The sequence below is a fragment of the Salvelinus namaycush genome, chromosome 5 (assembly GCF_016432855.1).
Source record: "Salvelinus namaycush isolate Seneca chromosome 5, SaNama_1.0, whole genome shotgun sequence".
Classification (NCBI taxonomy): domain Eukaryota; kingdom Metazoa; phylum Chordata; class Actinopteri; order Salmoniformes; family Salmonidae; genus Salvelinus; species Salvelinus namaycush.
In genome coordinates, this window is record NC_052311.1 from 55,417,384 (window position 1) to 55,429,405 (window position 12,022).

General features: G+C 41.3%; 1 protein-coding gene across 3 annotated transcripts; it reads left to right on the forward strand.

Moving 5' to 3' along the window:
- Positions 1-2,280: 2,280 nt before the first annotated feature.
- On the forward strand, positions 2,281-11,667 carry LOC120048510 (antizyme inhibitor 1-like). 3 transcript variants are annotated; one of them, XM_038994548.1, is made up of 13 exons: positions 2,281-2,471; positions 3,923-3,997; positions 4,755-4,877; positions 6,265-6,520; positions 6,976-7,149; positions 7,520-7,692; positions 7,819-7,953; positions 8,819-8,900; positions 9,033-9,107; positions 9,359-9,521; positions 9,701-9,816; positions 10,075-10,289; positions 10,576-10,690. In XM_038994548.1, the coding sequence occupies exons 4-13, from the start codon at positions 6,419-6,421 to the stop codon at positions 10,688-10,690; spliced, it is 1,350 nt and encodes a 449-aa protein (XP_038850476.1). In that variant the 5' UTR covers positions 2,281-2,471; positions 3,923-3,997; positions 4,755-4,877; positions 6,265-6,418. The 3 variants fall into 3 exon arrangements, with proteins under 3 accessions (XP_038850476.1, XP_038850477.1, XP_038850478.1); XM_038994549.1 differs by lacking the exon at positions 3,923-3,997; XM_038994550.1 differs by lacking the exon at positions 2,281-2,471 and having other exon boundaries at positions 3,788-3,997; positions 10,576-11,667.
- The last annotated feature ends 355 nt before the right edge of the window (positions 11,668-12,022 follow it).

The window sequence follows — 12,022 nt, forward strand, 5'->3', positions numbered from 1 at the left end:
AGAATGCAGTAGCTTTTATTGACTATTATTTACTGGATTTACACAGTTTGTATTTGACCCTGCTCAAAATTCAGCTCAGAGAAAAGGTCTGTGTAGAGGTAGTTTTACTTATCAACATTCTTTGGCAAATGCGTAAGGCTGAAACACCATGGTGCAACTCACAGCATTAGAAACAAGTACTAGATCAAGCCCCATTGTATAATGCAGGGACTGATGATTGACTATATTCATTTGGATTTAGCCATTTCAACCTCCCCATACCTCTTCTACACAACAAAGAGTGGAGGGATTCACTTGACCTACCAAAGGCCATGTGCTTAGACAACCACTGTGATACCAGTTATTCAATGAAGAATTTAGTTTTCCACTAGGTTCACTAGTCTTGTGATGTTGTGCTTTGTTGCAGCATAACATAACACTATCTAAGAACTGTGAGGAATACTTTAATTTGTCCTCAAATGTAACTATTATATTTTTGTTGGAGGTGTAGTGATTTGAAAAGGCAAATAGGATGGATACTAATTAACACAAATAGGTTTCCCTTTTATAGGAACAATAACAATAACACACATTGGTTATTGATTATTTTAAGTTCCACTATGATTTATTATCACAATCCATAGAGTCCTCTGATAAAAGAACATGGAGCTTTCATTGTGTGTAAAATATGTGGTGTTTGCTCATGCAACAGTAATTGTGTTCATATCATCTGGCTGTTGGTCATACTAAATAACTCTGTGTATATAATGTAGGCTTCAGTGGGGTGATATTTTGATGTAATCTGGCCCCGGTTTGCAAATGAGAATTCCAGTTGCACAATGCACGCCACTGGAGTGTTTTCACTCACTGTGGGCGGTATACACTACGACAGCAAGTGTGCTCAGTGTCCCGGGCTATTATGATCACAACAATGGAAATCAAACATTATGTTTTTCTGGAAGCCACTTTAGATGCTATGTGTGATTATGATTAGACTCAATGCATACCCTCATCTACAGTCTTGGAGAACAGACACAAAGCTCGGAACAGATTCTTTTGTGTTGTGGTCCATAGGATAAACTTTCGCTCTCAAGTCTTGACAATTGGCCAAGAAACATTTATGTTTGAGCAAAACAAACAGAACCATTGTGTATTTTTCCCTTACCAATACCCATAGCTCATCTGACATTATGAGTTCACACTCCTCTAACCACCGTCTATCTAAGATAAACAGGCCAAATGTGTGGGTTTGGACTTTGCACATAAGCTATGTACCGGTGGCTATTCATAGGAGCTAAGTGCATGTCCTAAGCTTACTCCATCATTATATAATAAGGAATTTAAATCATATTTGGTCCTTTGCAGCTAAATACAAAGTGATCAGGGCCAATTGAGAATCATACGGGACCAATAATAGTCTCATAATTGTTCTTAGATATAAAGAAATGATGTACATTATTACAGTTTGAATTGCAATGTAATGTTTGAATTGTAATGCAAAAAGAGACAGTTATCCATATATTTCATTTCAACGTTCATTGTTCCCGCCCTGGATGCCTCCAATTTTGACCAAAGGAACATGTACTGTGGACATCTACTGTGGTTGCTGAAAATGGACATTGACCACAAAACAAGACAGCTGATATGGATTCCTGTAAGACAACGTGTATGAAAATAAGAAAGGGTACGATAACAGTAGCCTGTTTTTATATATTCTAAATATAATATAAAAAACAGTTCTCAGAATATACAATTTCATGAAGTGCTATTTTCATTCTCACATGCACTTAGCCTATCAACTGATAAACACCACTTGTGAAATCCTGTATGTGTAGTATGCTGGTGGTGTGTCTAAGCCTTAGGAGCCATGACTAACTTCTAAAGGTGATCATAGCCCATACCACAATGTAAACGCATACAATCTCTGTACGCAGAGAGCAGCATAGGTTTGTGGCTGCAGGAGAAGCAAGTTTCAGGATAGTCTGGATGGCTGTTCAGACAGATCCCTGATGACTACACTAACTAATTACTCTATGAATCCCATTGTCTGTAAAAAAATAAAAAAATAATACATCACAACAAAATTTAACATTACCTACATAACCAAGTTATCATTGAGACAACAGTCAACAGGTAGATAAAAAAAACTGTCAAATGAGTCAATTTGCAGGTACCCAGTCCCCCTGTCTGAAACTAAATTCATTGATTTTTCCAATTTGAAATAGACATCCTTCTCCACCAATAGGCAAGAAGGGTGGCGTGTAAATTCATCTGTGGGTAATATACTCCTTTGCGTCTTCAGAGGGAAGCAAAACTTCACAAACTCTCGGCAGACAAGGCTGAGGTTGTTAAAACACCTGCAATCTAATTTCACACTGTTGAACTTCAAGCATGTGTTGCCAGAATACAAGAAAGGAGTACCAGTGACAATTTGTGGACAACATTTACATTTATCGCGGTGCCATGGGAAAAAGCATGAAGACGTAACCAAGGTAACAATACTATCTGATTGAGACATTACATTCTCAGAACCGTATTCTGGCAATAATTGAATATAATATAAAATAATATAAATAATATAATATTAAAGGGGAAATCTGCATTTCAAACAATAACAATCCACCTATCTCGCCACTGTTTTGGTAAATAGCTGAGGAATGGGGCTGGAGAAATCAAATTCATAGACAGAGCTATGGATGAAATAAATGTTCTGACCATATAAAAATGACTTTTGAGGCTATATATACAGTGTTTGTTTACAAAACATGTGGTAAACAATCTTAGGGGGCGGAAAGGTAGCCTAGTGGTTAGAGCGTTGGGCTAGTAATCAAAAGGTTGCAAGTTCGAATCCCCGAGCTGACAAGGTACAAATCTGTCGTTCTGCCCCTAAACAAGGCAGTTAACCCACTGTTCCTAGGCCGTCATTGAAAATAAGAATTTCTTCTTAACTGACTTGCCTATAAAATAAATATTTCGGGTTATGATAGGGTACGGCAGTTGAACTAAGCTCATTTATGAGTTCTTTTTCAATAATCGATGGGTAGAGATCGTTCATTTAAAAGTAAACTTTTTAAACTGCTTATCCTTAATAAATACAAATTATAAATAATATGAGTTTGTTTAAACATAATTCTCAGCATATCAATAGCATAGGTATAGTTGTATATATTATCACAAAAACTAGATATCACACATGAATAAAATAAAATAATGCTTAGAAATAAAATACAAACAATTTACCTATCACTCTCATTTGCTTTGACAGCTCGAAAACCCCGCCCATCTGACGTTATTTTCCGCTCCCCTTTCTTTCCAAAGATTTTTATAACTAAACCAAGATAGACCACAGCCTGTCGTTTCCAATAGGAACAAATGAGTCATAGTGGGAAGAACAAGGAATGAGGTGGGCAGAGCCAAGCACGAGCTAGCGAGATCCTATTTTCATGTTCTAGCTACATCTGCATATTTCCGTTGGGGAACTCCTACTGTATGAAGTGCGCGTGTGCAATAACTCAATTCGCCGTTGCACTCCTTATAAGCAACGCGATTTTTAAAAACGTTTACAAATGGAAAAGTCTACAAAACTTGGTCCACTCTGTTCAAAACAGATTCGTGTTTTGGGAACAGAAAACTGTATTGAGATCAAATGTTTAATCGATGAGAAAATTAGCAGAATTTAGTGCAAAATCCATCTCCATCCATCTTCTCCCACTGCTGGCCACTGGGCTTCCTCTCACTACCAGATTTGGTAGTCAGTGGAAACGCCAAGCGAATGCTTCACATTTAAACATCCGGTGAAATATCTGCCTCATTGTTCTATCTGTGTTTCTTCCTCTCTGTCGACTTCGGCAGTTTTGTTCGCTGCGTAGCTACGAAAGGGTTCGATTTAGCTTCAAATTTCGATCTGCACCTTCGCTTTGATGGCATTTTTTCTTTCCTATAGTGCCCCCGCCACTCTTTGAAAATTCCACCTAAAAGGAAAAAACGATCCACCCCAAATATTGGGTTTTATTCTCACGTAAGTACCTTCTAGCTACCTAGCTTGCTTGCTAACTGGCTAGGTAAGTGGCTCACGTTAACTGTTTAAGGAGGGAAATTAGCTAGCGTTAGCCGCAGATAGTTAGGTAATGAACGAACTAGCTAACGACTGACTGTCATTATTGTCGTCATTCATCAAAGTTATTTAGCTAGCTATTTTAGTTTATTATATATTATCCTAGCTAGCTAACTGTGCTAGCTAGATAATTAACATTAGCTACGATTACTTTGAAAACGGTATCGGGGTGTTTCTAGCTAACTAGCGAATCGTTAGACGCTATATAACTAGCACTCGCAATCTTATTTACAGCCATTTATCACACAGGGTTAGCTAATGTTCGCCTGCTGAGTTGGCATGTAATGTAAGTTAGCTGGCTAGCTATGGACGGTTTGTTTTGACATTTTAGTGTTGTTATTTTGAAAACCACAGTGGTACAATCAATAGCTATTTAGTTGAGGTTGGAATTTAGTTAACAACATTTAGCATATTCGACAACATAAGGTACAACGTGGCACTTGCATTCATTCAAAATTGAGAAATGATTTAGGATTATGAAAACCATAACAACATTTTAAAAAATCACACCTGTTATAGCTGTGAAAACCACCAGTCCCTAACGATCAATTAACCTATGTCTTGCTTTCCCATTCAATATTTAATTTGATCTCATCTAATCCTCAGAGCCAGCTTTGCCTCTCTTTCCTCTTGACTCAACTGTATCTTGTCTTCTGTGCAGGTGTACAATTACTACCCAGAGGGCTTAGGGGCGGCTCTCCGCCGAGAGCCGTTCGACTTCAACGCCGAGCCACCTTGGGATCCTAGCTGATAGTGGGGGAGCTCCATCTCCTAACTCGTCCATGTGAGTAGACATCAGGTCACGTAGGAGGAGTAATGATCTCGGTTCAGTTTAGCCTCTTGGATCATAGTAATTATAAAACACTATGGACAGGGGGACCTTGATCCTAGATCAGCACCCTTACTCTGAGACGCTTTGTGAATATGGGTCCAAGTCACGCTGACACCATAATAACCCAAACATGTCCTTGTGGTGACTGTTGAAATAACAATAGCATAGTGTTGTGCTACTTTTATCTGATGCTCTCTGTCCCTGTTTTTACTGGTGACTGGTTAGATCCAGTAACAGAGAGGAGGGGCCACTCAGCTATGAGTCATAGTTGTAACACAATGTTTCCTGTCTTCACCTGTAACCTACATGTTATGATTTCTTTGTGTATGTCATGTTGTAAGCCTACTGTTAGATTTGTGATATGCTTTTATTTCCTCCCAGGTCTTTACCCCAATGAAGTTGGTGGTCTGTAGAGTTAAGCATTTTTCAAAGTTGCACAAATGTTTTTGTCCATCAACCAAAAAGAGACCATAATTTGTGACCTTTGATCTTTTGTGTTAATTGTAGTGGGTTGTTGTCAGTGTTTTCAGACTGCTGAGATGTTTTAGTCATGCCACGGCTGTCCTGTTTCTTAGAGCCATTCCAGCTTGCTATCATGAAGCTGTCTCTGTGTTTTTGAACTGCCAGTACGAGGCTCCCAGCCACAGAACAGAGACAGGGAGACACACAGCACCCTTATGATCATAATAGTCCAACCTGGCTGTGCGACACTGCACCCCTCTGATCACAGACAGTGTTCTGGTCCAATCCAGCCATCAGACATTGCAGTCTGTGAGGCCAACCAACCAGACATTGTGTCACCCCACACACCCAGGCCCACAGACACAGGCCCACAATGCACTACTGACTGACGTATTATCTAACATTATCGAATGCAGAGATCTGACATCCCATGCCGCTGGTATTGTACCCAGATAATGCCATCAAAAGAAACCTTTATGGGTCACTGCCAGTGGGATTAATCCTAATTGTCGGGAGTAATTGATGGTAAGGTAAACAAACTCCATGCCCCAGAGATCTTGTTTTCACAGTGGCTGTCCAGACACCCAGGGCTTCCCATACACAGCCCCATAACGTGATTTCCACCTCGACCTCTGATTGGCTGCCCTCACAACTATCTTGGTTCACAGCCGGTTCACAAACCATCCTAAAGGCTTAACTGGTCAAACTAAGTGTAACATTTAGAGAAAAGTAGACCAACTGCTTTTGCCTTTTTCTGTAAAATAATTCCCTTTTTCTTTCCCTCCATTTTTGTAATGATTAGATGGAACTCATTTTCCCCATCCACTTCAATAGTTAGGGCTATATTTCACGCTGCCTCTCTTCCTGTGTTTTCCAGTTTGCTGCATACTATCAAGGACCCCAGGGGCTCAGAGAGAGACCACTTCACCCAGCGGCTCAGAGAGAGACCACTTCACACAGAGGATCAGAGAGAGACCACTTCACCCAGGCATAATTCTTTATGACTGGCAGATAAGCAGACAGCAGTTGAGATGAAGGGACTAGCTGACGAACCAAACTACTCCGTCGCCCTGCTGGAGGGAGCCACAGCCCTCAGCGACGTGGTTGAGAATCACATTTATGAACAAACACTGGTAAGTACTGTGAAGAGACATTCTCTGTACATTAAAATACTTGCACATTTTGAAGTCTTGCTACTTTATAGCGAATCGAAGTTGTGCCCTTGGAAATTAGATTAGTTGATTGCCTAATCCAGAAATAGATTGATAAATTCTAGCAATCACCACATAAATAAATTGATTGAGGATGTGACAAAGTACAATGCTGCTGTGTAAAACTGTGTGCCAGTCTCGTCCCACTTGGTTGAAGTGGCAAGTTAATGAGTCATTAACGCTGACCACACTCTATATGCTTTCAATTCACACCAGTGGAAAAATGAGGTTGTGGATCGCTCTTATGTAATTGTATGGTGTTGGATGAGGGACAGTAAGAATAATCAGTCATTGTGTACTTGACAGATACAGGTGAATGACATCATAGCATGCCAAACAGCCAGTAAACCTGTCGTGTCATGTTTTTCTTCCCTCAGGCTGAGAAGAATGCGTTCTTCGTGGCAGACTTGGGGGTCCTTATGAGGCAACATGTTCGCTGGCGAACCCACATGCCCCAGATGCGTCCCTTCTATGCTGTCCAAGCCAACAGCAGCTTGGCTGTCATTGAGATCCTAGCTGCTCTCGGCACTGGCTTCATTTGCACCAACAAGGTGCCTGCAGCGCTCTCTCCCACTACTACTGTTATAACACCGTAATAGCATAACAAACAACCTGTCCAGATCAAATTGCATTTTAGTGTAGACTAACTTACTGGTCCTTTTCCACAGCTTTAGGATGTGTGTTTCAGTTAAATACATTTTTATAGATTCTAGGCTTACATCAGTTGCAGTTTCTCACAGCTCTGATTACCATTTTGTTGGGCCAATTACTGCTTTATAACGGCTTCATAAGTCGAATGGCCTCTACTCACAGAAAATAGGAAAGAGCGCCATCTAGTGGAGAAATGTCTCGCTGCCACCGCATTGCTCCTTCACAACTTAGAGCTGTAATATCAACGTTGATGTTTTTGTGTCTTTTCAGTATGAGTTGGAGCTTGTGCAGGGCTATGGCGTTCCCTCTGAAGACATTATCTACAGCGGTGTGTGTAAGCAGCTCTCCCAGATCAAGTACGCAGCTAAGAACGGCATCGACTTCCTGGTGTGTGACAACGAGGCCGAGCTACGCAAGATCGCTCGCTGCCATCCCTGTGCCAAGTAGGTGTCCATGTAACTGTTATTAGACCGTTATTTTAAAAGTCTATTTCATACTCTACAATACAACTACAATGGGTATGAATATGAAATACCTAAAAACGATAATCTCCATCCATCTCTGCTCAGACTGCTGCTGCAGGTGGCCACAGAGGCTTCCAGCGAGGGTGATGAAATGGGCATGGCGTTTGGCTCCAAGCTGAAGGACTGCAGACACCTGCTGGAGAGCGCCAAGGAACTGGGCCTGCAGGTGGTGGGGGTCAGGTGAGTCCTTCTGCAACGCCACCGTTCCTCTAGTCAGAGTTCATTATTATATTCTAGGTTTTTCTCTTTTTTATTGTCTTTTAATTAAGTGCTAATAAATTAAACTGTATGCAAACAGCAGAATTGTATGCCTGTCTGTCCAGTACTATTTTCACCCTGAGGAGAAAATATTTTACTGTATCATTGGGGATTGACCATTGGACAATTCAGCAGTATTTTTTGTTTGCCTGAAGAATATGGTCACTTGCCTGAAATTAGAAAATATTTGTTTACACCCAAATTGCCGTAACTTGTCGGTCACGTAACAATAGGGAGGAAGTAGAGAGATCTGTTTTACGGGCGTGCTACATTGGATGTATAACTTTCGCAGTGTGAGAGACACTCGTATTAATTTCAACAGAACCCTGGGTGTACGCGTGCTGCTCCCCAAGAGGTTTGAGCTGAACTACGTTCCGGTTCTATTTTCCAGATTTCAACGTGCAGCTCACAGCCGAGATCAATAGGACATAGTGGCTAGCGCTCTGCGCTCTGACCACACATTAAGCTTCCAGTTAAGCCGGTCAGAATCCCCAGTGTAGCCCCTACACATGGCTACTGGAATTCTTTTTAAAAATTGTATCACCTGCCTAATGAAGCTGCCCGGCTGCCGTATATTGGCCGTCTTTCACTTAAACAATGGAGATGAACCAGACAATCAGTTTTAGGTTTAGTGGAGTCTTTAGCAGTTTTGTTGTTTCCCTTTTTTTCTCTCACTTTGGGTGACCTCCGAGCACACTCAACTTGCCCGACTACTCAGTTTACGTTCCTCAGTCAATCCCTGATTATATGGTATTCTCATGGCGTCATCATTATCCCCATGATGCAGGTTCCACATTCCCAGCTCCTGTGACGACCCTCAGGCATACAGCCATGCAGTGTCTGACGCTCGCTGTGTCTTTGACATGGGGGTGAGTTAGCTAGTGCTTACGTTATGGGACTTTGAATGTGCATAATATGTGAAGGAGAGAGCCAGAAATATGAACCGCCCTGCTGTTATATTTTGTTTTGTAATTTACTTTTTCTTTTAATGTTGTTTTCAGGAGGATATTGGCTTCAGTATGACAATCCTGGATATTGGAGGTGGATTCAACGGCTCAGAGACTCAGCTGAAACAGGTCATTATTGTAGAATAGTTAGCTCGTTACATAGTACTGATTTAGATGGATTACTTCAGCTGAATTAATACGTGACTCAGTCAGTCAAGGGTCACAAACCACTTCACCCTCTTTCTGACGTCAGGCCTGTACTAGTAATGCATTTTTCAAAGGAAAGCCTTCACACAGCTTACCTTTGAATTTGAACAAACACACTCTATAGAATGCCTGTTAGGCTGAAGGAGCTGACTGTTATTTTCCTCTGGTAACAGATTAACAGTGCAGTCAGGCCGTTGTTGGACCTGTACTTCCCTGCATCGTCTGGCGTCTCCATCATGGCAGAGCCTGGCAGTTACTACGTGTCCTCCTCCTTCACCCTGGCTGTCAACATCATCGCTAAGGAAGTAGGCGCCCGGGATCTTCATGGCAATCACGGTCAGTGGCAGTACCTTCTCAATACCTAGCATATGAAGTCAAATGCATTTCCGTGGTGGGCTGGTCAAAATCAGTGCTATAGTAAACGTGGTTCAGCAGACCTAGATGCTCCAGCAGACCAGCACACACCTTTTCTATTATTGTGTCTCATGACTCTTTTCTGCCATACCTCTTTACAGATGAACCATCTCCCAACGATGAGCCAGAGTTCCTGTACTACATGAACGATGGGGTGTACGGCTCGTTCACTAGCAAGCTAGCAGACAATGTAATTCCAGCTCCGGCTCTGCCCAATGTGAGTTTTGGCTTCAGAGCTTAGTAAACTACATTTAAATAAACAAAATGACTAGTGAAATGCATGAAATGACAACGATTCTGCATTTTTGTGATTTTTGCATCACCAAGCAAAGTTAAGTTTTTAATTCAATTTCCTATCTCAAGCACCCTGGAGTGAATATTAGGCTGCATCCCAAATGGAAACCCTATTCCCTATTTACTCATAACTATGGCCCATAAGTCTCTCTAAATGACTCTGTGTCCCTGGATGTTCCAGAGCGGTGTGTCCGAGGAACCGGTGTTTGCCAGCAGTCTGTGGGGTCCGTCAGGTGATGAGCTGGACCAGGTGGTTGATCAGTGTCTGCTGCCAGAGCTCAGTGTGGGAGACTGGCTGATCTTCAACAACGCTGGGGCCTATAGCCTGGGCCCTCCGTCCACTTTCACAGATTCACCCAGACCCCCCGTCTACTACACCATCTCTACTGGAGACTGGTAAGAGACAGACGAATGTCAGGCTGGCACTGTCACTGTTTGAAATGGGGAGCTGTTGAGGATTTGATTTGATTTATTGTTTGAGGTGAGTTTCCCCCATTTAATGTATGTAAAGTGCTTTCACCATCTGGAAAAGTGTTCTTCATATTTATTTGGGACCTACTGATTTTTATTTGAACAGTTGTGTGCTGCCATTGACTTTTTTCTGCCGTTGTTTTTCTACATTGTTTTGGTAGTCCTTTGAAGAGAATTCTTTTCAACAAGTTTTGTTTTTTGTTGTTGACAGGTTTGAGATGCAGGACGCTGGTATCACCCAGGACATCAGCATGAAGAACTTCTCTCTGGTCCCCTACTTCCTCCACTCCGCCCAATCAGACGAAGCCCTGTCGGTCCCGGCTTAGGCTAGCTGAACCAATCCCATGTCTCTGCTGTGCTGACCTCACCTGGTCAACATTCCAATGGGAGGAAAAGACTGAATGGTGCTTGCTGGCTAAAAGCTTTTTATTATTCATTTCATAAGGAATAGAGCTTTTGTGGGGGGGGGGGGGGGGGGCAAGCCCTATACAATATGTTGTTGGCTCTCTCAAGGAATAGCACAGGTGTTCCTTCCTTTCCACATTCAGTAAAATAGTATGCAACAAAATGGATGAGTCTGTAGGGATGGAACTCCCACCTGTGTGGGTATCCCATGCGGTTACAGTTTACATACAGTAAATACATACAATGGAATTTAAAAGTTAATATTTGAAACATGTATTATATTGCCTATACGTCTCCTTTTTGCCAGTCTTGTAAATTCAATTGTCTACCTACTCAAAGTGGAGCCGTTAACAAAACCTGATGTTTTAAAGCCATTTTTGGATGCTTTGCTAAAACATATTTATGTTTATTTATGGTTTTGTTGGTTGTCGTTTTTTTTTTGTGCTATGAATATCTGATCCCCTGGCACTTATGATCAGTCAGTATTTAAAAGGGGGCATACAGTAGCCAATTATGCATCCCAAATGGCACCCTATTCCCTATTTAGTGCACTACTTTTGAACAGGGCCCATAGTGCACTACTTTTGACCAGATCCCTATCTAGGGAACAGTGTCATTTGGGATGCATATAACAGTACAGTGCCTCAGATGAAGGGGAACTCTATTTGATTCAAGCAATATGAGTACAGAATATCATTCACCTAACATCTCGTTGATAATGTGCTCACACTAAATATAAACCGTCTTGAGACTATTATCATAATGCAACATTGATGTTTCATTTGTTTTTTAAATCCCTCTTCCTTACAAGTCTCTGTGGAAAGAATTGTCCAACATCTGTGAATTGGTCTCCAGTTTTGTCTAAAGTAAATTAATATAAAAGCTCTCTGAATCATAATGTGTTGTTGTTCTTGCTGGTAAAATGTGAATTTTCACCCACCGCTTATTAACAGCGCTGTTATACCGGTAACATGAGCCACTATACCCAAACATACTCAGTAGACAGTTTATTAGGTACACCCATCTAGTACTGGGTCAGATCCCTTTTGCCTCTAGAACAGCCTGAATTCTTTGGGGCATGGAAACATTGATCAATTGGTATCAAAATAAAATGTTATTGGTCACATACACATTTAGCAGATATTATTGCAGGTGTAGCGAAATGCTTGTGTTCCTAGCTTCAACAGTGTAGTAGTATCTAACAATCCACACGTAAAAGAATGGAATGAAGAAATATATAAATATTAGATCGA

Coding starts and splice junctions, on each gene's coding strand:
- LOC120048510 (XM_038994548.1), top strand. CDS start 6,419: ATGAAGGGACTAGCTGACGAACCAAACTACTCCGTCGCCCTGCTGGAG. Junction 7,150..7,519: donor GCTTCATTTGCACCAACAAG/GTGCCTGCAGCG, acceptor GTGTCTTTTCAG/TATGAGTTGGAGCTTGTGCA. Junction 7,693..7,818: donor CGCTGCCATCCCTGTGCCAA/GTAGGTGTCCAT, acceptor ATCTCTGCTCAG/ACTGCTGCTGCAGGTGGCCA.